Raw genomic sequence first — 27,957 nt, 5'->3', positions numbered from 1 at the left:
GTGAGTGATGTGGGAGAGGCAGAAACAGACACACACACACACACACACACACACACACACACACAGAGATCTTATTTCTGTGGCTGGGGGCTGTGGGGCTGGTCTTGGTGCAGGTCACACAGGTGACCTATTACCTGTTCTAATGTTAGGGAATCTGGGAATGACCACAGCCCAACTGTGACTAACAGAGAGAAGGTCAGACTAGTGGGTCTATACCATCGTTTTAAAATGTATGCTCCTTAAACTATTGGTAGGATATCATCAATCTCTAAATTACTGGGACATCAAATCAGAGACCTATTCCTAGTCTAAGAATGCTATGTCTTGTGTGAGTAGACAAGTGGTGTGTTTCTACTGTCACAGCTATTTTGATGAATAATCTCCAGTTCTAGCAAATGGGAATATTTAGCAAGAGAAGCAGTTTGTTAAAATCTGTTTGATTTATTCATCAGATAGATTTATAGTAGATTTCAAATTAATAGCATAACCTAGAGGTTTTTATTAATGACACCAAAGTGTCCATGGGTAAAATAAGTTGTCACTGATTTGCTTCAGAATACCCCAACACTCACCCTCAATGAAGTTGCAGGTATGAACGAAACAAGACTGTAAAGCCATACATAATTTTTGAAGCTAGGTTTTGGACACATAAGGATTCATTTTAATATTTTCTCTATTTTTGGTATGTTTGAACACTTCTAGAAGAAAAAGTTAAATAAAATGGAGAAAGTGTTAATAATAGACTCCTACGCTTTAAAGCAACCTCCAGGCTTTATTTACTTATCCCATAATCTTTCCTTGGAATTCTGTTGTGCCGGCAACGCCACCCATGAGATACAGTTTTATGAGCAGTTTGAAATGAGAAATGTGATGGGAAAATATCAAGTATTGTTAATGATTTATGTAATTATCATTGGATTCATCGCAGCTGACAGGTGGCTGCTTCTGAACACTCTCTCAGCAGGCAGGGAGATTAGGAGAAGGTCCCCCTTCAAGGTTGCTGGCTTTGCTGACCATCCTTGTCATAGGAACAGAGCTGTGAGGAGTCAGGAGCACTGGAGACCCCTGGTTTCAATGGATCCACATCCACTGCAGCGGCCCCAATCTGGACCTGGTCAGTGTTGCCACTGCTGATGGATTTGTCCAGGGAGCGAGAGAACATACGCTGATGATTAAAATAATGTTTTCTCTAAGTTACTGCAAACTTTCTCCTGTGCAGTTGAGGCAACACTTCCAGTTGTGGTGAGAGATTGGACAAAAGAAAAAGAAAGCATACAATGTTAAAGCTGGCAGGACCTTAAAGACACTGCCTAGCCTTCTCACTCAGCAGTAAGTTGCAGATGACTCCTCCAGATCTTGATGAGGCCCGCAGGCCCTCGTTTAAGAACCTCACTTGCTGCTTTCTTGCTTCTATGGGGCACATTCTGGTGATGAAGGCCAGCTGTTTTTCTCCACCAGCCTGGAGTTCTCTCAACTTTGTTTCTGGCTTTCAGAGTCCCTGGCCAATTGTCTGGAGGCCCAGAGAGCCACTGTTAGTCTAAGGTCGCTTAAAAAATAAGGCTAATCCCGGTCCTGGATTCTGCCAGATTCCTAGAAAGACTGACAGTGAAATTGTCATTTCGTGCTTGGGAAACCAGACTTCACAATGGTTTTCAATGGGACGGTCCATCAAATATGTAAGAATCCAACAACATTCTTTTTTCGGAGTTGGAATGACTCAGTCCTAATTCAGTCTTAAATAAATAATGTGCTGGACCTTTACTTAGGCCCGTTTAAGTGTTTTTTTACAATTCTCTCCCCTGACTGAGGGGACAATTAGGCCAGCATGTTCTTCCTTGGAGCAACAGACTCTCAAATAGCTCATTTTCCATGGCCTTAACTTTACTTTGACAACGGGACAGTCTATCCAGGAAGGTGAATAAAAGTTTCCACCTCTTGCAAATTTGAATAGATAGATTTTCCTGCTTCTGTTCTTCCCATCAACATTTCATAGGCCTCAGAACCCAGTCTGGTCATAGTGGAGTCTAGGTGCTTCCTTATCACTCAGCAGTGTGTCTGCAAGGGGAGAACTTCCTTCAAGCACACAGTTTAGGGAACTCAGCCCTGAAATGCAAGGGTGGCCTCCTTCTTGCACATCTTATTCCTGGGAACTTCGCTTTCCCCCTGTGCATCAACTCCTGACATATTGAGAAAAAAATTCAAACGCTTTTTTAAAAAAGTCAAATACAGAGTATTTTAAACATGATTGAAATATATTAATTTACTTCCCCAAATTCATCCTAAAACAATTTATTAAACCCCTACTATATGTCAGGCATTAAAGGGAAAACCCTCTCCTTTATTGCCACAGATTACATGGGTCCCCCTTTTGACACATCATCTCAACTATGACCTGAAGGTTTATGTCAGGATGGATGCCTGTGGGATTAACATATACTGAAGCAGAGATAAAATTTTTCATAATGGAAAGAGGCTAAAAATTAAGAAAAGGCTACAACATGACCAAAAAAATAGTGAGGCCATAGGTAGCACCTCTAGGGATTCCCTTGGGTCATCCAGATCAGTTAACTATGCAATTCTTATTATTTAGTTGTCCAAATTTGGAATATCTTTTTTGTGCTCATTGTTACACCTTTCTTATTCTGAAGACTTAGCCACAATCATTATCTTCTAAGTCACAATACATGAAAAGGTGAATGGTCCAAGTTTCTAACAGTATTACTGCTGATAACATGAGATCTCAAGCATTGCAATGGCATAGCTGCCTCCCTAGGCAAACAATGTAGTCATAAATATGGGTAATCAAGAAGTATAGCAAGGGAGAGAGAAAAAGCAGCAGGTGACGAAAAAAAAAAAAAAAGAAAACCTGGTCTACTTGGGTAATACCCAATAAACCAGCCCCTGTGCCCTGCCTCCAGGACAATAATATAGCAGGTGTTTTGAGTCAGTCCTGCTTTACTGAGAGCAAAGCCAGCCTCTAGCTGGCCTGGAGAGGCAGGAATGACAAGCCATGGAATGGGAGGGGAAATTGATCAACATCAAGGCTGTAGAAAAGAAATTCTATCACCTGGCTTGCTAATTTGTAAACAAGACACTCCTAGGCTGAGAATCCCAGTTGATAATAATTGCATTACTGGTAACCTACAAGTTCTCCTTTTTCTTTGATTATTCTGGTTTTTTTTTTTTTTTTTTTTTTTTTTTTGGCCCCTGTAGGATGCTGAATCTCTGGCAAAGGTGGGCAGTGAGTGATTGCATTTTGTGAGCAATATTTTACCCCCTGTTGAATTATCTGGCATAGTTTGTGTGGGTGGGAGGCTGTGGAGAAGGGCCAAGGAAGGATGAATTGGTGTGCCCACCTACAAAGGGCTGCAGCATGAGAAGGCTTTGAGCTGAAAAAACACATTCAAGTCTCCCCAGTTAGTTTTCATTTGGATTGCCCTCGTCAGGAGTTCTGGTTGGGAATGGGGAAGGAATTAGGAGAAAGTGGTGGAGAGATCTGTGAAGAGAGGTAAATGGAAGAGGCTTGACAGGTATCAAAGTCTGTAAAGAGAAGAGAAATAACATTTGTTTCAAACTCATCAAGCTGCCTTGGTTCCTGTCTCTCTTTGGGCCCATGTTTATCATGTAAATAATTTCTCATTTGCCGTCCCTCTGAAGCCTCCTTGAGGGGCACGAGTGTATCATTTTCCTTTTACATGGACTGCCTCTCACGTAGTTTTCCCCTATAATGTGATATCAGTGAGGCCTTTTTCCTTTGATATACCTATGCATTGTGTAATGATTACCAAAAAATTACCACACCCATGCCCACCCATGCTGTACATTAGGTCCCCAGAATTGTTCATCTTATATCTGAAAGTGTGTACCCTTTGATCAGCATCTCCCTATTTCCCCTGCCTTTCCAGATCCTGGTAACCACCATTCTCCTCCCTCCCTCTAGGAGTTCGACTGTTTTAGATTCCACATATAAGTAAGATCATGTAGTATCTGTCTTTCTGTGCCTGGCTTATTTCACTTTAACATAATGTGCTCCGGGTTCATCCATATTGTCACAAACGGCAGACTTTCCTTTCATATGAATAAGTAATATTCTATTGTGTGTGTGTGTGTGTGTGTGTGTGTGTGTATCCACTGCGTTTTCTTTACTCATCTGTCCATGGATATTTAGGTAGTTTCCATATCTTGGCTGTTGTGGATAATGCTGCAATGAACATGGGAGTGTTGGTATTTTTTTGAGATAATGATTTTATTTTCTTTGGCTATATAACTGGAAGAGAAGAGAGACAGCTGGATTGTATAACAGTCGTTTTTTTCTTCAAAGAGTTTTTCATCCTCATGGGGGCTTCTCTGAGAAAGAAATTAAATAACGTGTACTAAAGATATTAAAGAGCGTTTTACAAAATAAGGCATTTTTGGTAAAAGCCATTGCTGTTTTCCAGTGATCAATATCTGTTTCTATGTGTTGCTGATCTTTCTAGCCTTTCTTTTGTCAGTTTAAATTTTTGTTCAATTCCCTAGAAGCTTTAACTGCTAACAGCCAACAGCTGCAGGAGGGAGATGCCTGAATTAGGGCAGGTGTGTTTGGCACAGAGCTAAGCTGTGTCTCTGTCAGGGATACAAACTCCAGTCAAGATATGTTAGAGGCTGTTTAAGGATCATTATGATAGCCAGGTGATGCTAAATTGTAATTACCTGCTGTTAGCCATTGGGTGGGTGGGGAGAAGAATGGAGGGGAGGGTGATTTTATAAATGGCAGGTGTAAGGAGTGAAAATAATTTGTTTTCAATATGAGCTTATTCCCAAATTGGCTAACGGGTATGTTTAAAGCCAGGCTAAATTAAAGGAATCCAATTTTCTCACTAGTATTTGGTAGCACATGGGTTCAAGGAGACTACGTGTCATATCCAGAAGAGTTCTGTACATGAACTGCACTTAATTGCTCCGAGAGTCACTGGAGCTTTCTTTAATCAGAATGGAAATCAGGATAAGCTGAGGTCTTAGAGATTGGTAATACTTAAGGCAGAACATTAACACCATGCCTTGTAGCTGTTAGTTGGTAGAGGGAAATTCAGGCTACCGTCACAAAACCTGCAGGTTAAATTATTTTCTCCTCCCTGCTTCTGTAGGTTCACAGGGTTCCCTTCTGATAGAGTTTTTTGCCTGTGTTGTAAAGCTCTTTGGCTGAGATGGATGACAAAGATATTGACAAAGAACCAAGACAGAAATTAAACTTTTCCTATTGTGAGGAGACTGAGATTGAAGGGCAGAAGAAAGCACAAGAAAGCAGGGAGGCTTCGAGCCAAACCCCAGAGAAGGGTGAAGTGCAGGATTCAGAGGCAAAGGGTACACCACCTCGGACTCCCCTTAGCAACGTGCAGGAGCTCGACACATCTTGGGAAAAAGACAACGAAAGTCCAGATCAGATTTTGAGGACTCCAGTGTCACATCCTCTCAAATGTCCTGAGACACCAGCCCAAGAAGACAGCAGGAGCAAGCTGCTGCCGGGTGACAGCCCCTCTACTCCCAAAGTAAGTAAGGGGTGGGGGAAAATGGACCCAGGTCGCCAAGCTCCGCTTCCTGTAATTTAGCTGATAGTGACAGTGGATTCATGTGTGTATGACAGTCACTTCCAGGCTGTGGATGTCCTCAATTACATATTTATTGATGAAAATAGAGATTAAAATGATCAGAAAATGGACAGAATTAAATGGTTTGCCAGTTGTCTTTCTCAAAACCATTGGTGCCAGTAACTATTGGCTATTGGCCACAAACAAATTTTGGGTAGAAAAAAGTTCCTAAAGAATATTGGAACTGGAAGGAATATTGAGATTTAGAGCCCCAGCTGTGCACTTTACATATGAGAAAATGAAGGGCCCAGGACAGAAGCTGTCTCACAGCTCAGCCAATGTTAGAGACAGGACTAGAAACCTGATCTTTTTGGCCTAGTCTGTTCTTTCCATTACGCCAACTGGCTCTATTTTTGTGTGATTATTTACTAATACTTTCTAATATAAGAATGTCCAGATTCACTGTTCGAACACATTCATCTCTCTGCTGCTGCTCCTCCCAGAAGAAACTCCTCTCCCCTCCTTGGTCTCGTGAAATACAGGTTCTATTATATGTCAGCAAAGACGAAACTTGTTGATACTTCTTTATAAGCTGAGGATGGCAAATAAGCAACAGTCCCTGGTAGCATATTCCTTTATTCTTGTTGTGATTGGTGTCTTGTTGCATCGTTCATGTTATTAAAGCCATAGTTGGGGCAGGGTTACCTCTAATCAACTCTGGTGCCATGATGTGTGAGTGCTAGGATTGGTATTAGCTCTGCTTCCTGCTGGCTCAGCTTGAGGCACTTAAGATCATCATCATAACATCTGTGATCCTGACTGCGGCACAGTTGCTGTCAGCAGGTCTCCTTAGTACCTGCTGGGTGTGGGTACCATGTATACCAGGAAATTCTAAGCTGCTTGTTTGAATTGTAGAAAAACTAATATGCTCTGATGTCTATCTCTGGGTTTTTCAATGGTCACAGCACCAACCAATTAATCACCCATTTACTCTTTGAGAATTCCCTGTAGGTAAGGAGCATATAATACAGTCTCTGCCCTCAAAGAGCTTACAGTCTAGCAAAGAGAAGTTATGCCAATAGACACTATGTGATAAGTGTGGTCAGAACCCGCTGGACACATTCTCAGTGCAGTGATCAGAAAAGACAGGTATCAGAAGGGCAACGAAAGTTGGTCCAGTTTTGATATATGGGGGAGAATGGGCTGAGAGAATGTGGCTTTGAGTAAGAGTACACAGGGAAGAAAACATGACATTCATTTGATCATTCACAGCTTAACTGAACACCTTGATATGTTAGCAGACGCTCTGCTGGCAAAACCCATTCACTGCCTTCAAAAAGAGCCCACAAAATGAATAAAGATTAAATAAACGAAACAATAAAGTTCAAACCATGTGTACTAGAGGAATGGTTGAGCATGATGAGAAGGAATTAGGAATTAAATCTCTCTCAGGGAAGACTTTCCAAAGAAAGTAATGTTTGAACGATGTCTTAAAGGATATTTAGTTAGCCAGGCAAAGAGGGGAATAGGAATTCTAGGCAAAGGGGAAAGCATCTATCAAGTTACAGAGGGTAAGGAGCTACTACACTTGGAAAACAGCGTGTTATTCAGTGTTACAGGAGCCTGTGTGTGAGAGAGCACAAGAGATGAGGCCAGTGTAGGTGGGCAGAAGTTAGATCAAGATTTTAATCCTGAGAGTGTTGAGAGAGCCATTACCATGGTTTTGAGTAGGGGGATTGTTTTGGAAAAATCATGACCTGGGATGTATGATGGGATGGAGCATGAGAGAGCCTGGAGGTACAGCAGTATTCAGAATAGACCTGTTGAACAGAGAAGAGCCTGGACTGGGACAGACAGTGAAAAATTAAGAGATGACTTGATGGAGGGGTTCAGGGAAAAAGAAAACAATCTGATGACTGAGGTTTCTTGCTTGGTTCAGTAGATGGAATCAAGATAGGTGACACTGAGGAATATACGGGTTTGGAGAAAAGCAGAGACGTGGTATAAAAAGTTGGATAACTGGATCTGGGGCACAAGAAAACAATGAAAATTGGAGATCCATATTTGGATATCTACAGCATTTAGGAAGTAGTTGAAGCCATGGGTGGAGATAAGGTCACATAGCCTGAGTGCCAGAGTAAGGAGAGAAATGGCCCAGTTAGAAATCTTGGATAATGCCAAGGTTTAAGGGAGAGGCAAAGAACAGGGCTTGGGAGCAAAAGTGAAATGCAACTGGGAAAGTACATACTTGATGCAAACATAGTTTGTGTTAGAGGAAAGAGGCTTGGCGGCTGATCATTGTTATGCAGAAGACAAAGCTGATGGGAAAGGAGGATTGGCTTAGTCAGTCTTGTCCGAGGGATTGAACCAGAAATCATGTGAAATTCAGTTCACTGTAAGGACTTCCTGACAGAATCATCTAGAGATAGAAGAGCATGCTTAGGAGGTGTACGCTCCCTGTGGCTAAAAGCATAGAACACTCATTGATGACCACTTGGTAGGAATACTGCAGAAGGGATTTGTTAGTGTGTTTGCCTTGCTACAAAGGAATACCTGAGACTGGGTAGATGATAAAGAAAAGAGGTTTATCTGGCTTACAGTTCTGCAGGCTGTACAGTAAGCATATTGCCCATATCTGCTTCTGGTGAGGGCCTCAGGAAGTTGACAATCATGGCACAAGGTGAGCAGAAACGAGGCAGCTTGTTACATGGTGAGAGAAGAAGTGAGAGAGTGGAAGCAAGACAGGAAGGATTGCTGTCAGGCTCTTTTAAACAACCAGATCTGGCGTGAACTAACAAAATGAGAACTGGTTCATTACCATGAGGATGGCACCAAGGAACCCACCTCTATAATCCAAATGCCACCCACCAGGCCCTATCTCCGGGACTGGGGATTATATTTCAACATGATATCCAAATGGTATCAGGATTCAAGCATCAGGGGACTAATCATATTGACTGGGCCTTTAAAAAATCCAAACATCCCAATAATATCAGGATTCAAGCATCAGGGGGCTAATTGTATTGACTGGGCCTTTAAAATCCTCCTGTGTCCCAAGATACTATGTTTGTGTGTTTGTGAGAGGTTGCCTTCTCTTCTCACCATCTTCATAAGTCAAGTAGCTATCTGCCAAATTTCCCCAATCTCCTTCAATCATCTGTGCTAGAGCTATTCCTCATAGAATTATTTGCCCTCTCTGGAGCACATTTATACTCTCAACCTGTGTCATCTTTCAATAAATTTTCAAATTGCTGTACTTCTAAGCAGAAGTTCTTTCCATATGTCTTGTCCCAAACTATGTTCTTTGAGATTTTGAAAGGATTACTCATAATTCTACTATTCCAGCAATAATGACTATATTAACATAATTAATATCCTTCCCTACATCATAAGTGGTGCTCACAGATTCTCTTGGCCCTCATATTCCCTGACTAGAAAATCTAGTCTTCCCTGATATGAATAATTTTTATCTGAATATTTTCTAGGCCCCTTATATTTTCCTTGATGTGGCAACTGGAACTATGTGCTGCATTCCAGGTGTGGCTACCCACTGTTTCATATGTAATAGATGCATTTTACTTTCCATATGATAATCAGCATTACAAAAAACTAATTCTCAGAATGACTTACAACAAAATTCTAGGTCCATTTTGCAAATCGAACTGATAACTGAGAAATATCATTATAGTTTCGCTTATTTTGAACCAATACTCAGTCTTCATGATAAACACACAGGAAAGCTGTGAGTCTGTCAACAAGGGCTTGTCTGCCCCCTGGATTCTTCAAGCAGCCCTATGAACTCCAAGATATGAGAAACACTTAAGTCTGGCAATGACATCATTTTTCTTCAGTTTTAAAACAAAAAAGGCTAGGTTACTGTGATTTTCCATAGCTTCCTTCATTCCTGCTTATTCAATCATTTCTTTAGTATTTACAATAGATCCAATATTCATTTTTTGTAGACTCACATTCTTTAATGAATCATGCAATCTGGCTTCTGCTGCTACACTAAAATATCATGCGCAAGGACAATCAGAACTGTAGAAGTCTTTTAGAAAGAGCCTCACAGTGCAATGCTTATACTGTGGCCCCTGTGTGTGCTGCCATACTCCTGAAGATCCATAACACAGCTACTCCTCTGGCCCCTGACATCAGGTCAGCATTCTGCCTTCGAATTCTTTGGCTTTTCCCTTTGCCCTTCGGTTTCATTCGGTTAGGTTTAGGCTGATGTTCTCTTCTTGTATCCCGCTTGGAGTGGTAAGTCCTGCACATTTGCCTATTTATTGGTAGCTGGTTGTAGCCACTGCAAAGATCTGAATCTTAAGGGCTTAGAGTACTAATTTTCAATCTAATTACCCCACTTCATGAAGCACTCCTCAGTTAATGCTATATTTTAAGTGAAATTTAAAACTTTTTTTCATGTTTAAATAGTCTATGAAATCTTTTTCTTATAAGGTGATTATTTCTGAAACACTGATGAACTGCTGAATAATGAACTATATATTCCTTAAGATTTAGAATTCACTTCTGTACCACTTGGCATCTAACCCAGCATCTGCTACGTAGTAGGCACCAAACAAATATTTGGATGAATAATTGAGAGGAAGTTAAAGCATAAGCTGTGAGAATATAGTCATTTTTATTTGTCTAAACTTAATGTCTTTGTCTTTAAAAACTGGAGATAGGACTACAACTGGTTTTCATAGCCAGCTGACAGAATTGCCCAGGGGCAGGGTTAGAGTTTGACTAAAGTATAGACTCCTGTGTTGACTTCATGAATCAGAATATCTAGAGGCAGAGACTGGGATTCTGTAGTTTTCATAAGAAGAGCAGTTACAATGCAACTAGTTCGCATGGAACCAGATAATCTCTAAGGCCCCTTCAGCAAAAGCATTCTTCGATTCAAATATTAACTAGCTAACTGATACGGAATGTCTTTACTAACGCTATTATGACTTGTCTTTTGTCATCCTCATTCAGAGCATGCTGAGCCGGTTGGCGATTTCTCCAACAGGGAAGCTTCCCTCCAGGGGCCCTAAGCATTTGAAGCTCACACCTGCTCCCCTGAAGGATGAGATGACCTCATTGGCTCTGGTCAATATTAATCCCTTCACTCCAGAGTCCTATAGAAAATTATTCCTTCAATCTGGTGGCAAGAGGAAAATGCGAGGAGATCTGTAAGTGCTCTATTACTTATGACTTTTGAGAACTGACCCTACTACAGTCAAGCGGTAAGAAGTGAGTGTTAAAGTAAGATTAGGAATGAGAACTCTATCTGAATGAAATGTATATGCTTACATATTCTCCCCTCCCTAGATATCATTGCTGGTTTTACCTGCTTTATCCCAGAGATTCTAACATCTTTCCATTCTGACGTGTACTGAAGATGCTTTCTCTATAAAAGAACAAGACAGAATAAGCAATAGATTTCTGGCTTCTATTAGGAAGTTGAGTGGGCTGTGGAATTGCCTTCAAGGGGCCCCCTCTGGTTAATATGAGGCTGGCAGTTGTGGAAGGTGTAGTTCAAACTTCAAAGAGCATGTTGCTGCTTTGAGTCTTGTGTGACTAGTGATGAAAGCTACAGAGCAAGGATTTGAACTTCTCTGTGGGTGATCAAAGATCGGCTGAAGCAAAAAAGCATTGCTTTCAGAGCTGCCAAAGAATAGAAAGCCAAACTGCACTATTCCATAAAGGCCCCTGAATGACAGAAATTGTCCAAATAAGGATTGTGCATATTACTCAGGAACATGACTATGTCTTTTCAAGGCCTTTATAGAATGGAATCACTTCCAAAGTGGGGCAGTCATTTATGTTCATATGTACTCAGCAAAATAAATGGACAGCTAACAATGTAAACTTTGCAGTGTTTAATGTGCTATGTCAAGTTGTTTCTTTGGAATCAATGAGTATGTGTTAATCAGTCTTTGACCAGAATAGGTTCTCTCAACACTATCTCCTTCTTACTTAAGTAAACAGCACTTCAGCACAAGTCTACTCACCTACTTTGGTTACCAAGAATTCGATTGGTTTTTAGTTCTTTAGGAGTCTTTGTAAATCATTACACTCTCACTGAAGCCAGGAACAAAGACAGCTGATTTGAAATCTTGGCAATGAAAGTGGTGACACTTTTGTAGTGTCATTTGGTGCTTCTAAGAGTATTTTTCCTTATTTTTATAATTTATAAAACACTTCATAAAGTATTATATAATGTGGTACTAAATCACAAATACCAAGCATCGATTTAGTTCCATGAATGTAGTGCCCTCCATTTGCCATTTCTACCTTGTGTTTCTCCAAAAGAAAAATCTATAGCTGGTTGAAATCTTGCTTAAGGATCCAGAATACAAGTATGTGTGGCAAAGAGGATGTCTGCTGGTCACTTAGCTTATTTAAGAGTAATTGAAAATATCTTATCCCGGGTTATAGCAGATTCTGCCCTACTTGTAGTCTACCTGTGAACTGATTACAAAGCCAGATTCTGGGGGAGGGGTGGGTGTTGGAAGGAGAGTGTGGTGTGGCAGTGAGGAGCAAATGCTTTGGCGTCAGACCTGGCTCCAAGTCCAAGTTCTGCCACTTGCTAATTGTTTGACCTAGAGTTATTTAACCTCTCTCTGTCTTGGTTTCCTAGTTTGTGGATGACGATACCCATTTAACAGTTTCACATATGTTCTGTGCTGTCTTGCTCCAGCACATGGTGTTCTACCTGCTGAAAACCTCACTCTTTTCCCTTTCCTAGTTCCTACTCATTCCCAGAATCTTGGCTTATATATTCTCCCTTCTGGGAAAGCTTTTTACTCTTGAAATAATTGAGTGCTGTCCATGGTATCCTTGCTATCTTATCCTGTTCTAGGTTCTTGTATTGAAATGTCCTGGTTATCCCTGCCTCCACATTTAAACCAAAGAGAAAATGATTGTCTTATTTACTCTTACATCCCTAGAACCTAGCATAGTTCAGGCTCAATAAATATTAATTATATATTGATAAACTTTTTTTTTTCTTTAAGTGAGGAAGCTGGTCCAGAGGAAGGCAAGGGAGGAGGACTACCTGCCAAGGTAAGCATGGTTCTTTGGCCCAGCTGCCACAACATAGGCAGTTTATCCTATTCTCTCTCTCCTTCCCCTCCCCTTCTCCTTCTCTCTCCTCCCTCCTCCCTTCTTCCCTACCCTCCCTTTTCTCCTCCCTCACCCTCCCCTTCTTGCCTTTGTCCTGCACACTCCCTCCCCTTCTTCTACCCTCTCCTTCTGGCCTGCTCCTTCTGCCCTCTCTTCCCCATCTCCCCTCCTCCCCTCCTTTCTCCTACTTTCCTTCTCTCCTCCCCTCCCCACCCCACCCCACCTCACACTCTAGCTTTGTAAATGTGCTTTGCAGCTGAATTTATCTGGACCCTACTCAGGGTCTATGTTCTCCACGAGTTGTAACTTTGCCAGGCAGTGTCTGATATGTATATGCTGAATCATTACTTTAGAGTATTTTAAAATTAAGTATTTCTGCTTCTATCTTTAATCTGGAGAAAAATTCTACACTCATGGGGTAGAGAAGTGGAGGGAAAATTAAGATATTTTTGGTCTCAAAATAGAAAAAGAGAATTGGAAAAAAATGGCATAGAGCCAGAGTTTTATATGTAAATTTTTAGCTTTTAAATGTATTAATATTTGATTTTATAATATTCACAACCTTTGATCTATCCCTCATTTGATAATCCAACCTAAAAAAAATACTGTAAATATTATCCTCAGAGATGCTGATTGTAATAGCAAAACAGGGGGGAGACCAAATGCCTTATAATAGAAAAATGGCTAAGCTGATTACAGTTTTAATGTAATATTGTTAATTTAATGCTCAGTGGAGTATTAAATTGCCATTAAGATGTTTATAATACCTTGAAAACATGTGTATGTTCAAGGTTCAGAGTGAAAAGACTCAAAGTTTTATATCCTGAATGACCATAACTACCTATTGCACATTAATCACAGGGAGAATGAAATGCAGCTATAACCACTGCTATTTCAACATTTTTGAAAGGTGGAAATTTAATATTTGTTTTTCCTTTAAATTTCTAAAGTTTTCTGAAGCAAGTTTTATTTGCATAAATAAATATGTTAATACGTTAAAAATGTTAGCACTTGGCTATTGTAGACATCATAGAAAAGAAGGCCACTGGCACAGTCTTTCCTTCATATGCAAATGTTTCTGACTTAGGACTTCATTATTTTACTCTTGGATTTTATTCCTCACTTATTTTATAATTTATCTCTTGATTTCAGATAGAAATTCTAATGTTTATTGAACATTAATAAGTGCAAAGCATTGTATTTAGTTAGACCCTTTAAGGAAAAAAATCTGCTCAAACAGAAGTTAAAACCTTTGAAATTTCAAAACAATCTATACATAAATAAGAAGCTATGAGATATGTGTATTTGTGTATATGTGTATGTACATATGTGCAATGTGAATATACATATGCGTGTATATATTTAAAATCTAGAAGGGGTTAGTAAATACTTCTATGAAATAGGACTTGGGTAGGAAGAGATTGTATATTAAGATAATTTTAGGCTAAGGAAGTAAACAACTTAATGCTATCAAGGCAGGAGAACAGAGTTCATGTGTAAGGGGGCAGGGTGGGAGGGGAGTGGTCAGGGATAGATGCAGATGGTACACTGGCTTCGTTGGTATCTAGGGGGAGGGTAGTCAAGTAGTGAGTGTGCAGTTGGTAGAAGGTCTTGAGGCTTTCTTATCAGGAGTTTGAATTTCTCATGGGAAACAATTAGGTATCTGTGATTCTATGGTATCATTTTGCAAAAATAACTCTTACTATTAGAAGAGTTGAAGAGAGGGCTGGTAGCTGTAGCAAATCCAAACAAGAAGGGAACAGAGCTTGAGACTGGCTAAGGGTAATGAAAATTAGAGATCTTGCTGATGAAAGTGATCGGAATTAGATGTTGAAAATGAGGAAGTAGTAAAACTCAAGATTTTTCAAACTCATAAAGTTGGAGAAAAATTCTTCAGGATTGGGACACTGAGAAAAGGTGACTTTGGAAGATAAATCAGTTTGGATTTAGACTGATATAAATTTATGGAGATTTTTTGGTCATAACAGTTTAATCAGAATTTACTATGTACTTGACACTATCCTAAGGTACGTGTTATGTGTACTATATGTAATACTGTATATTATCATGTAATGTTTAAAAGAACCCTGAAGAGTAGTTGCCATGATCTTCATCTCACAGATGGAAAAACTGAAAGGAGTTCAGACTGACCTGGGGTTATTTACTAGCTGGGCAATGAGTGATGTTGCTAGTTAGCCAGTAGTGGGAGTGGTTGCTAGACCTGAACACATAGTCTGAACTAACTAAAATTGTCAAAGTTTGACGATTTTGACAAGATCATTTCTACAGGCTGGTTTTTTGGGAAAAGAAACAGAAAACAAGTATGCTTATTCAGCTTGAGATGGAAACATTAGCATTCCGACTTTGAGACACGTAAAGAAGAGGGGTCTTTCATTTCTTTTAATTTGCTCCACCCAGGTCCCAGTTATTTTTTGAACTAAGGACAGTAGCTCTGGGTGTGAGAAGTTGTGTCCCCTTAGGAACATGTAGAAAAGAACAGTATGCCCAGATAGAGAAAAGAATATTGAAAAATAAGTGAGAATTGTCAGTATAGGGTTGTACAGAAGGTTACAAAGAAAACAAAGAAGATAGTCAGCAATTGGGCAGATTCTTGCTACCATGAATATTGACACAGGTAGAATTCATTGCAATCACCTCAAAAGTGTTTTTGAAAACTTGGAGCAATTTAGGACTGTAATACTGTTTAATTTTATTGCTTTACAACATGTTAGAATTACTCTAATTTCCTTTTTATTAAAATACTTTAGAGATGTGTTTTAAGAGAAACCAACATGGCTTCCCGCTACGAAAAAGAATTCTTGGAGGTGGAAAAAATTGGTGTTGGCGAATTTGGTACAGTCTACAAGTGCATTAAGAGGCTGGATGGATGTGTTTACGCAATAAAGCGCTCTATGAAAACTTTTGCAGAATTATCAAATGAGTGAGTACCTTTGAAATGCACTAAAAGTATAAACTTAGATTTGGAGAGCTGTTTCTTGTCAAATTATTTTGAATTTATAGCATCGATGTTGTTAAAAATCATTTGTATTTTAAAATCACCCCACATTACATGTTGTCTCATATTCATAACCTTTCTGAGTTTTCCAGCTCAGAGATGTTACTTCCTAAAATATAACATGATCATTTTAGATCATGATGCTTTTCTTTATTCTTTAATTTTTATTTATTTATTTTTTTCTGTGATGGAGTCTCGGTCTGTCACCAGGCTAGAGTGCAGTGGTGCAATCTTGGCTCACAGCAATCTCCACCTCCCGGGATCAAGCAATTCTCCTGCGTCAGCCTCCTGAGTAGCTGGGACTACAGGCATGCACCACCACACCTGGCTAATTTTTGTATTTTTAGTAGAGATGGGGTTTCACCATGTTGGCCAGGATGGTCTCGATCTCTTGATCTCGTGATCTGCCCGCCTTGGCCTCCCAAAGTGCTGGGATTACAGGTGTGAGCACCTGGCTGATCATGATGTGTTTGTGTTTTTTTGTTTTTGTTGCTTTTGTTCTTGTGGCTTTTACTTTCCACTGCTGGTCTTTCTGACTTAAAAAAAAAAAAAAATAATAGATTTGTGGAATTGTCCTCTGGTGTCTGTTTCATTTATCAGAAATATTACCAAATAGAAAGTTATTATAAACTCACTGGTTTATCTTTACTTTATGTTAACAATGAATTCAATAGTAAAGTTTCAGAGACTGCATGCAAGGGAAAATAAGTTTGATTCCCAGAACTGTTCAAAAGTTTTTCCTTAATAACAAGGAAAATACATATTTTCAGATTCAGCCAATGCTTTTTATGAACTGTGAGGATATACTTAACACGCAGAATCTAGAATTACAGGTTTTAGAATTCTTTTTTTTTTTTTTTTTTGAGATGGAATCTAGCTCTGCTGCCCAGGCTGGAATGCAGTGGCACCATCGTGGCTCACTGTAACCTTTGCCTCCCAGGTTCAAGTGATTCTCCTGCCTTAGTCTCCCAAGTAGCTGGGACTACAGGCATGTGCCACCACACCTGGCTAGTTCCTCATTTTTATGAGATTTGTCAAATACTCTATTTTGCTTAATTTGTGTTGGGATTTTCTATTCCATAAGGAATATCTCTCCCCAAGGCTGTTCCTGAGAGTATGTCATATTGGCTGAGGTTAACACTGACTCTAATGACTGCCTGGCCTTTATAGAGATGAATCGAAGGCCCTTTACAATATCCACAATCTGGTGTACAGTGGCCTTCTCGTTAAGCCCATTAAAATGTTTTGATTGTGACAGGATGAAATGAAGACCTGACGCGCATCTGCCATTGAGGCATAACCACTTAAAGCTCCTCTTTACATATGCCATGTTAAAATCAAAACACAATGGACTTTGGCACCAGGCTGACCAAGGTTCTGCTCTTAAGTCTACTATTACCAGTTCGATTTTGGGCCACTTACTTTCGAGAGCCTTCATCCTTTCCACTGTATATTACCAAATGATTATTAAGATTCAGTGAGATAAAATAGCAAGCAGTGTGCTCTCAATAAATATTCTGCCATTGCTAATAAAGCCTCATAGTTTTAAGAAACATTTTTGTGTACATTATGTTGATTGGTGTCTTTATTCCTCAATGTTTTTCTGTCTCATAGGAATTTGGCTTTGCATGAAGTTTATGCGCATGCAGTGCTTGGGCATCACCCCCATGTGGTACGTTACTATTCCTCATGGGCAGAAGATGACCACATGATCATTCAGAATGAATACTGCAATGGTAAGTAGTATATAAATGAATATCTACGAAGAAGGAGATGAACTTTATAAGCCTTTAGAAATAAACTTTCCCTCCTCCTCATAGTTTATGCCACAGATAGCAGACATACCTAAAAAGTCTGTACTATATATTATAGTCTTGCTTGGAAGCACAGAGCTTCTATACCTCTTAAAGGGGTCCTCGACTTATTCTTTCTTTCCCTTCTGTTGTCAGGATAATCATTCATTTCAGAAAATATTTATTCCATGTTAGACCTTGGGCAAGTGAAGATGAGTTAGATGTGCTCCCTCCCCTTAAGCAACATTCAGGCTGGTAGAGAAACCAGAGCTTTGGTGGCTGCAGCCTTCCTCCTTGTTGGCAGTACCTCATGACCTCACCTACAAACTTTGTCTTGGAGGGACTTCTTTTTTTTTTTTTTTTTTTTTTTTTTTTGAGATGGAGTTTTGCTCTTGTTGCCTAGGCTGGAGTGCAATGGTGCGATCTTGGCTCACCGCAACCTCCACCTCCTGAGTTCAAGCGATTCTCCTGCCTCAGTCTCCCGAGTAGCTAGGATTACAGACACCTGCCACCACGCCTGGCTAATTTTTTGTATTTTTTTTTTTTAGTAGAGATGGGGTTTCTCCATGTTGGTCAGGCTGGTCTTGAACTCCCAACCTCAGGTGATCCACCTGCCTCAGCCTCCCAAAGTGCTGGGATTACAGGTGTGAGCCACCGCACCTAGCCGAGTGACTTCATTTTTAACAAGCTCCCAAACACTCTCTTTCCTTACTTATTCTTTCTAATTAATAAGTCACATATAGCGTATAAATTCTAAGAAGACTCTTAAAAAATAAAAAACTTTATTGTAGCCCTCCTTGTGTTTCTGAAAGGAGTTGAATTTTTCTCCCTTCTGAACTTACATGTCATGCTAAAATAATTCTTTAAATTCAATTTTACACAGAATGCATTTAAATATGAATTCCCTCAAATTCCATGACTATCTCAGAGCTCAATGAGTGGAGCTATGGTCTTTGTTTTTTTTTTGTTTTGGTTTTTTTTTTTTTTTTTGAGACGGAGTCTCGCTCTGTCGCCCAGGCTGGAGTGCAGTGGCGCGATCTCGGCTCACTGCAAGCTCCGCCTCCCGGGTTCACGCCATTCTCCTGCCTCAGCCTCCCGAGTAGCTGGGACTACAGGCGCCCACAACCGCGCCCGGCTAATCTTTTGTATTTTTAGTAGAGATGGGGTTTCACCGTGGTCTCGATCTCCTGACCTTGTGATCCGCCCGCCTCGGCCTCCCAAAGTGCTGGGATTACAGGCGTGAGCCACCGCGCCTGGCGGAGCTATGGTCTTTGTAACTGCCAGTTAGAGCTAGGTCTCTATAATTTGAAGAACCTGCCAATGAACACTAATTAATAGTGTTCAGAGGCGGGGCACAATGGCTCACGCCTGTAATCCCAGCAGTTTTGGAGGCTGAGGTGGGCAGATCATGAGGTCAGGAGTTAGAGACCAGCCTGGCCAAATATAGTGAAACCCCGTGCCTACTAAAAATACTAAAATTAGCCGGGTGTGGTGGCATGCACCTTTAGTCCCAGCTACTGGGGAGGCTGAGGCAGGAGAATTGCTCGCACCCGGGAGGCGGAGGTTGCAGTGAGCCAAGACCATGCCATTGCACTCCAGCCTGGGTGACAGAGTGAAACTCTGTCTCAAAAAAAAAAAAAAAAAAAAAAAGGTGTTCAGAAGCATTCTAATACCTTAGAATCAAGATCAGATAGTTATATGAATCCAGGCCTTTTATTTAATTGAGAACAATAAATCGAGTACAGTTGATGTACCAATACTGTGGCTCAAATAAGATTTAGATTTATATGCAGCTTTTATATTTTCCTTGGGTTGGCAGTCATTAAATATTCTTATTTTATTATCTATTTATAATGAAATTAGACTTAGACTCAATTAAATTATAAAATAACTGATGGCCTATAACAACTAGCCCGACACTGACATGGAGCTAATCATTGACACCAATAGTAGCTATATGACTATGCCTGATCTTCTAGTTAATAATTAGGTAAAACTTTTAAAATGCTAGCTGGTACATGCTTGAATCAATGGGGCCATATACTGGATACCTGAGATACTAGCATTTTCTTTTCCTCTTTGAAAGCCCGGTAATTCTCCTTTCCAACATGTCTGTGGTATAGATGGGGCAGATATTATGCTTTGCACTGACACAGAATTAATCTATTTGTTGGACTGAAGCCATTCATGAGGAATGTATTCATTATAGTACTATGCCATTTTATACAAGGCACTTGGGCATTTGGGGCTTTGGTATCTGCAGGAGGTCCTGGAACTAATCCCCTGAGGATATGGGAGGCCAATTGTATTTACTGTGCTTTCATCTGTAAAACTCGTACTGTGGGGCTATTCTCCGTTGTTCTTTCCCAGGTGGGAGTTTGCAAGCTGCTATATCTGAAAACACTAAATCTGGCAATCATTTTGAAGAGCCAAAACTCAAGGACATCCTTCTACAGATTTCCCTTGGACTTAAGTACATCCACAACTCTGGCATGGTACACCTGGACATCAAACCTAGTCAGTGTGATTCCCTTCTGCCACTTCTACCATATTTTGTTCTTTCTATGCTATCATCAAAATCTAGGTCTGTATGTCTACCAAGTGTCAAAGACAGTGTTTGCTGGCAAGAACCCCTTTCTTCCATTTGTGTCCCTTTAAAAAATCAGTTAAATAGCTTTAACCATTCTCTCCTAGGCCCAACGGACATAGAGAAAAAAAAAGACTCTTACCCATATATAGTAAGGCCAAAAAGGTAAAATTAGGTATTTAATTTACTACAAAGGCAAGTGACAGCATATCAGCTACATTCTGATTGTGTTTATGACTAGGGCCATACTCATTCTAACTCTGCACTGATTAAGGAGAAATGAGTATCGCTCATTAATGTGAAACCCAAGGACAAGTTCTTACTATTTTTTTATTTTGGGGACAATAGTACTTTGATGCCAGCCCCTTCAGAGAATGGAGAATATATGAGGTCAGTTCAACTTAAATAGGTATGATCAATCACTAGCTCTTCAGAAGTGATGTGAGATTTCATAGAAAAAAAGAAACCTTAGTAGTCTTGCTATGTCCACACAAAAGAAGAAAGGAGAGAAGCTGAATTGTCAAATACAGAAAAGAATCTTTGAGATGAAAAAGCTTAGAAATCATTGCTTACATCTATCCTGTGATTTTTTTTTTTCAGGTAATATCTTCATTTGTCACAAGATGCAAAGTGACTCCCCTGGAGTCATAGAAGAAGTTGAAAATGAAGCTGATTGGTTTCTCTCTGCTGATGTGATATATAAAATCGGTTAGTCTGCCTTAGACCCTTAGCAATTACTATTATCCTATAAAATTTATACTGATGACTCAATTTATTCCAGTTTTAAGACAGGCTTTTAAAGCTCTTTTTTTCTATTTTATTGTTTCCTTTTTCCTATCTTTTTTTAGGTGACCTGGGCCATGCAACATCAATAAATGAACCCAAAGTGGAAGAAGGAGATAGTCGCTTCCTGGCTAATGAGATTTTACAAGAGGTATAGATTAGGGAAATAGAGGGTATTTTATAATCCGTTGAACCTTTGACTCTCAAATGGAGGATCTCAGTGCAAAAAATTAAAACTGTATATTTATCATTATAGTACCTCTCTTCCCATTCAGAATGGAGACCAAAGATAGGAGAGAAACTCTTCCAAAAAAGTGAGGAAAGCTGGCTCAATTAAGGATGAATCAATATTCAGACTTTTCTTTCTAAATGCCCTTTACTGTTTCCAGATATTTCTTAGACTTCCTAACCTCATGGATTGCCTGCTAAGAAGGAAGCCTTTTCCTCAAGCCCATATTGGTGCAGTCCATCTTTATCATGCCATTATCGTTCTGATAGCACCACCAGTTTCGGTTATTGAAATGACGTTTAGTCATTGCCCATCTTCTCCAATGTCTGTTGAGTCAGGCCTAGGGAGGATATAACTTCTTCCTGGGTGATAATCAGGTGAAAATGAGTATTTCCTTCCTGTGATCAGCCAAGTTATGTAGCAAGCCTTTCTGAGCCTGACAGCAAAATGGCAGTAAGTTTCTGCCTTGGACTCCGCAGGGCACAGCAGTGATAATCAGGTAGATTTATGTTCTCTCTTCTCTAGAACTCACTGACTACAGTGAATGTACCTTTGACCATCATATCTGTTTAGACCTTATATGCACTCGAATGAACCTTTCCTACCAGTTGTATTTTAATCTAGACTCACTCTGCTTGGCATAGTAACTGGCCTTCCTGTTTTCTGTTTTGAAGGATTACCGGCACCTTCCCAAAGCAGACATATTTGCCTTGGGATTAACAATCGCAGTGGCTGCAGGAGCAGAGTCATTACCCACCAATGGTACTGCATGGCACCATATCCGCAAGGGTAACTTTCCAGATGTTCCTCAGGAGCTCTCAGAAAGCTTTTCCAGTCTGCTCAAGGTGATCTCTCTTACGAGATGAACAAAAATGCAATATCTATTTTTTTTTTTAATGAAATGGCAAGTAGTTGGGCAAAGAAAAATGGAGATGCTGGTAGTGTCACTAACAGAAAAAGGAATCTGACTAGAAGTCCAGAAAAAATAAGGGGCGGGGCCGGGCGCAGTGGCTCATGCCTGTAATCTCAGCACTTTGGGGGGCCAAGGCAGGTGGATCACGAGGTCAGAAGGTGAGACCATCCTGGCTAACACGGTGAAACCCCGTCTCTACTAAAAATACAAAAAATTAGCTGGGCATGGTGGCAGGTGCCTGTAGTCCCAGCTACTTGGGTGGCTGAGGCAGGAGAATGACTTGAACCTGGAGCTTGCAGTGAGACAAGATCATGCCACTGCATTCCAGCCTGGGCGACAGAACGAGACTATCTCAGAAAAAAAAAAAAAAAAAAAAAAAAAAAAAAAAAAAAAAATTGGGGGGTGGTGAGACGGATGGAGAATTTCTTAAGGAAACTGAGAGGATATTGTAAAATCTTTCATGCTTAGTTTAAAAGTCCTGTTACAAACAGTTTTTTCATTTGCCCTTTCTAACAACGCTGTAAGGTAGGCAGGTGGCATGTTATCCTGCAGTTGAGGAAACCATGGCTCAGAGCAGCTCCTTGACACCTGTAGTGACAATGAATTACGGGCTAACTCCACAACCAATCTGGTCCTTTAGCTCCTACTTCAGGGTTTTAACTTTTGTTAGTGATAACAGTGATAGTACTAAAAGAATGAATTTCTATTATATGTAAGAAGGTATAAGACTACTTTATTGCTAATTGATAATACCAATTATTTGAGCTATTAGAAAAAAGGCATGATGTCAATTCAAAAATCTGTTTTACTTGTACTTAATGACATCTGAGTAGTGTGGGGACAAGAAAAGGAAGATACTATGTTGAAATAGACACAAAAAGCTTATATTATCAAGCTTAATCATGTCAAGAAAAATGTATATATGACTTTAAATCATGTCTTAAGGAACAGGATTGGTTAGGATTCCCAAAACAGCCTTAGAAATATCTATTTCCTTGGAGATTAGATTTTTTTGGGTGGGAGAGGACAGGGTCTCACTCTGTTACCTAGACTGGAGTGCAGTGGCACAATCATAGCTTACTGTAGCCTTGAACTCCTGGGCTCGAGCAATCCTCCTGCCTCAGCTTCCTGAGTAGCCAGACTACAGGTGTGGAAGATTCACAGTTTACCTGCAAACTTCAAATGTATTTACAAATCTGTCCTTCTTCCTGACTTCTTTTGCTTTCTGGAAAGGAGACAAACTCTTCCTCCTTCCTTTTGTTCAGTCTAATCACCTAATTCCATGTGTAAACCACTTTTGCATTTAGTTGATATTTCAGTACGTAAATGCTGGCCCTGTAGTGGATAATACATATATTAATTTGTTAAATTCTAAAAATAGTCCAAGAAGGTAAATATAATTATCCCAAATTTCAGGTAAGGGAAATGGAGCTTCAGCAAAATTTATAAAACAAATGGTGGAGTTGGCTCAGAATTTTGTTCAGTGTTTTCTTCATTATATGACAGTGTCAGTTGCTGTATATAATTATGTATTTTCTACTATATTCAAATCATGATAGGTTAGACATCTTCTACCTTAAAATAAATGCTTTAGGAATACTGTCATGTTGGGTTATTAATATTAAGTGAAAAAGCAACATGATGTGGTAGAAAGTAAACTGGAGTAAGAGTTGGGCACACTGGGTTTTGGTCTTGGCTATTCCATAATTTGGATAATTTTTATCAAGGGTCTTAGTTTTTTCTGCTTTAAAACTAAGGCAATAGACTAATTAGCCAGCCAGTTCCAAAATATGATTAAAGACAAATCAGGCCGGGCGCGGTGGCTCACGCCTGTAATCCCAGCACTTTGGGAGGCCGAGGTGGGCGGATCACGAGGTCAGGAGATCGAGACCATCCTGGCTAACACGGTGAAACCCCGTCTCTACTAAAAAATACAAAAAACTAGCCAGGCGAGGTGGCGGGCGCCTGTAGTCCCAGCTACTCGGGAGGCTGAGGCAGGAGAATGGCATAAACCCAGGAGGTGGAGCTTGCAGTGAGCTGAGATCCGGCCGCTGCACTCCAGTCCGGGCGACAGAGCGAGACTCCGTCTCAAAAAAAAAGAAAAAAAGAAAAGACAAAGATGCGGACAACTGGTGCTACCAGACACGGACGATCCTCCTGCCCAAGGTGGAGCTCAGTTTTCATTTCTTCCCTCTGCACAAAGCCAGAAGCAAAAGGTCTTACAAAATCCACCAGGAGACGCTGGGTTGGGGTGGCTTCAGTGAGAAGATTTTTCCCAATAGTGAAGCTTCTATTTATTTCCTCTTGGTCCTATATCATCAGAACATGATCCACCCTGATGCTGAACAGAGACCTTCTGCAGCAGCTCTGGCCAGAAATAGAGTTCTCCGGCCTTGCCTGGGAAAAACAGAGGAGCTCCAACAGCAGCTGAATTTAGAAAAGTTCAAAACTGCCACACTGGAAAGGTATATGATTGGATGACGGGGGTCAAAAAAGAATCTAAGCACTACTCACAATGGTATGACTAGTCTACTGTGTCTTCTCTGTGGATTCAAGTATAAATATATTCACCATTATAATACATAGGTCCCTGCCCATAAGGACACTGGCAGCATGCGGCTCTTTGTAGCATCGGGCTGGGAGGCTCTGTGATTAGGTTGCTTGAGAGAGAAATTTCCAGTTAATGAAAACAAGGGAAGCAAGAGGGAGGAATATAAGGAAATACCAGTAAAGAAAACAGGATTCTAAGTGACAGCGGGTATCTTAGTAACTGGATGGTGATCGCCTAATATAAGATAACCGCAGGTAAGATGGGTAAGACCTATTTTAGAAACCCCTTAAATTTCAGGGGCAGGCAGGTAGACATACTGTCCTGGTACACATTTAGAGGAAGGATTATTTTTCTAGGCAAAGAAAACAATCTGTTCTCCTGCTCATGTAGGCTTGTATTCATGCATATATTTACTTGTTAATCCATTCCTTCAATAAATGGGAATGCGAATACTTACCTGGTAGGGAGGATACCATGATCACGAAGGCGGTTTTCCCAGGGTGAGACTCATCGACTGACTCCGGATGTGCTGACCCCTGCGATGTCCCCAAAGGTGGAAAACTTGACTGCATAAGTGGTGGTAGTGGGGGACTGTGTTCATGCTTTCCCCTGAAAAATGAAAAAAAAAAAAAAAAAAGGAATTCAATGGGGTGGGGTTGGAGATGAGCAGTGTTCTGAAGGCATTTTTGAGTAATTATTACATGTTCTGTACACTGCTGAAAATACAAAAGAAAATGAAAAATTGTCCCTAAAATAAGCTTAGAAGTCCAACTTCTCTTGGATATACAATCATCCATCTTGGAAAGATTAGCTTTGAAGCATCCCTAACCTGATTTCTTAGTATTAATAACAACTTGTAGAGACTCTTGGCCTTTAGTCAGGTAAATCTTCCTAATAAGCCACTTAATATGTTTCTGTTCTCATTTTGAATTCCATTGTCCCAGCTAATAAAGTATAAAGTACTATACTTACATATGTTATTCACAAGAATATAAGTACCACTTAAGGTGTGGTGTATACATTCTAGAAAGTCAGCTATGGAGACACAGGTGACTATCATCAGCCAGTACAAGTGATGGGAACCCATCATAGAGATGGGGCAGACAGCATCTTGAAATTCTCTAGACCAGGGGTCCCCAAGCCCTGCGCCATGAACCAGTACCAGTCGGGCCTGTTAGGAACCGGGCTGCACAGCAGGAGGTGAGCAGTGGGTAAGTGAGCACTACCGTCTGAGCTCTGCCTCCCATCAGATCAGTGGCAGCATTAAATTCTTATAGCACAAACCCAACTGTGAACTGTGCATGTGAGGGATCTAGGTTGTGCACTCCTTCCAAGAATCTAATACCTGATGATCTGAGGTGAACTGTTTCATCCTGAAACTGTCTCCTCCCCTGATGCCCCATCCATGGAAAAACTGTCTTCCTTGAAATCAGTCCCTGATTCCAAAAAGGTTGGGGACTGCTGGTCTAGACCAAGTGTTGGAAAACTTGTTCCGTGAAGGGCTAGACAGTAAATATTTTATGCTTTGTGGGCCATATGCTTTTTGCTGTGATGATTTCAACTCTGCTGTTACAGTGTAAAAACAGCCATTGACAACATATAAATGAGTGGCTATGTTCCAATAAGACTTTATAAGTACAGGTTATGGGCCAGATTTGACTCAGAAGTTGTGTTTTGTTGACCCTGGTACCTGTCATATGTAGCCTGAAGAGCTGTTCACTTAATTTAAAACATTTTAAAGATCATTTATACTCCAATCAGCAGAGTCTGGGGAGCTAAACCTACCATGTTGTATGACATGCATATGTCAACCATTTTTTATGACAACCATAGTAACTGAATTTCCTATTCTGTACATAGCTCAGGCTTTTTTTCTGTAAATACTGAAAAAGAAAAACATTTATATATTAGTTTTGATCATATATATCTCTGATTGGAGATCAAGTAGTCTTTGCTTTTTCCCCCTTGCACTTCAGGGAACTGAGAGAAGCCCAGCAGGCCCACTCACCCCAGGGAGATATCCATCATGACGACACTGGGGTCTCTGGGACCCACACAGGACCAAGAAGCACAAAACGCCTGGTGGGAGGAAAGAGTGCAAGGTCTTCAAGCTTTACCTGTGAGTAATCTTCCCCTTAAGAACTCATTTTGTACCAGCCAACCTTTTACTGTAGAACCTCTGGAAATAGATACCAGCTGTCCCAACCTTCCTCTTATAAAATGAAAAAATTAGCCAACTTGAACGCCCAAGGATTTCAAAAGCCACTACTAATTTACCATTTTATAGCCAAGATCCTAAAGCTAGTAAGGCTTTGTATTAGCAATGGTCCCAGATACAGTAATTGGAAGCCATTTCTCCTCTATTGTTATATTCCTAATGCCACTGATCAATAACTTATTTACTTCTCACACTTTTGATGAACAGCAGGAGAGCGTGAGCCTCTGCACTGAAGGAAGAAAAGGAAACAGCCCTTGGTTTGGCCTATGGATTAAGAGGTTGCTGTTGCTGATTCCTCACGAAGGATCCCAGGGACTCATTGTACATAGAAAGGAATAGAATTTAGTTTAGAGTTGAAGTCACAGCTTACAGGAAATGTGCCTGGATTTTCCACAGTGCTTCCCAGGTTATATGATGCTGTTCCTAAGAGAAAATTCCCAGCTTCTTGAGGAAGTGGGTCTCCTAATGTATACCCTTTCTGATATTGTATTTATTAAATAAATGGCTTCACCATTATGTGAGGTGGGTAAAAGTTAGACTGTATGCAACTTGGACATCTCTGAGCTGGCTGTTAACTTGCAGGACAAAAATGCTGTGGGGAGGGGCTTCAGGGAAAACTTGATGTGCCTGTGGTTGTTCTCCATCTATTTGCCCTGCCTCTCTTCTGGCTCTTCTGGTTGGTTTGATATTCCGGGTCTCACCAATTTCTCATGATTTTTATGAGAATTTGGCTTTGTTTCCTGTTTTTTAAGATCATATTTTATCTAAATCCTTTTTCTATACACATTTTAAAAGGAATAGAATACTGTATTTTAAATAAAGGGTTTTATCTTGTCCAAAGCCTAATTACAGGTAAAATATCCTTTGTAAAATGTAACTAACAAAGAACAAGAAATTTATGTTGGAGAACATTTTATGAATAAAAGGGTAAGAGAATTCAGTGGGTCAGTAGTAACAGGTCTTGGTGGCAAGTGTTAGCTTCACAGATCCAACAGTTAATAATGGTCAGGCTTTGCTAGAAAATTATGTTGGTCATAAAGGTATTTGATAAGCTCTGTTTGTGTCATCTTAGTGAATGCAACCTGTTGATGATAATGGCTTTTTTGCTGCTTGATTTTCTTCTTTCCCCCTCATTTTTAAAAGCTAATTAAGTTTTTTTAATTGAATAAACCCTAATACTATTCTTT

General features: G+C 40.2%; 1 protein-coding gene, 1 long non-coding RNA gene and 1 other non-coding gene across 3 annotated transcripts; 2 read left to right on the top strand and 1 right to left on the bottom strand.

Annotated features, from left to right (window-relative positions):
• Window positions 1-76: 76 nt before the first annotated feature.
• Window positions 77-25,146, bottom strand: LOC139362713 (uncharacterized). The gene is made up of 3 exons (XR_011621899.1): window positions 25,010-25,146; window positions 10,903-10,962; window positions 77-2,177 (listed from the first exon to the last, which is right to left on the bottom strand). It is a non-coding gene; the product is annotated as an uncharacterized lncRNA (long non-coding RNA).
• On the top strand, window positions 4,774-27,957 carry LOC105471264 (WEE2 oocyte meiosis inhibiting kinase). Its single transcript, XM_011723627.3, has 12 exons — window positions 4,774-5,528; window positions 10,548-10,744; window positions 12,572-12,620; window positions 15,449-15,621; window positions 17,311-17,432; window positions 19,860-20,006; window positions 20,677-20,784; window positions 20,925-21,010; window positions 21,763-21,933; window positions 24,324-24,466; window positions 26,529-26,671; window positions 26,978-27,957. Exons 1-12 carry the CDS (start codon window positions 5,187-5,189, stop codon window positions 27,001-27,003), a joined length of 1,707 nt encoding a protein of 568 aa, XP_011721929.2. The 5' UTR covers window positions 4,774-5,186; the 3' UTR covers window positions 27,004-27,957.
• Window positions 25,002-25,164, top strand: LOC112424884 (U1 spliceosomal RNA). The gene has a single exon (XR_003015822.1). It is a non-coding gene; the product is annotated as a U1 spliceosomal RNA (small nuclear RNA).

Source organism: Macaca nemestrina, chromosome 4 (genome assembly GCF_043159975.1).
Source record: "Macaca nemestrina isolate mMacNem1 chromosome 4, mMacNem.hap1, whole genome shotgun sequence".
Classification (NCBI taxonomy): Eukaryota; Metazoa; Chordata; class Mammalia; order Primates; family Cercopithecidae; genus Macaca; species Macaca nemestrina.
Note: the sequence above shows the minus strand (reverse complement) of the source record. Positions and strands in the feature narration are given on the sequence as shown.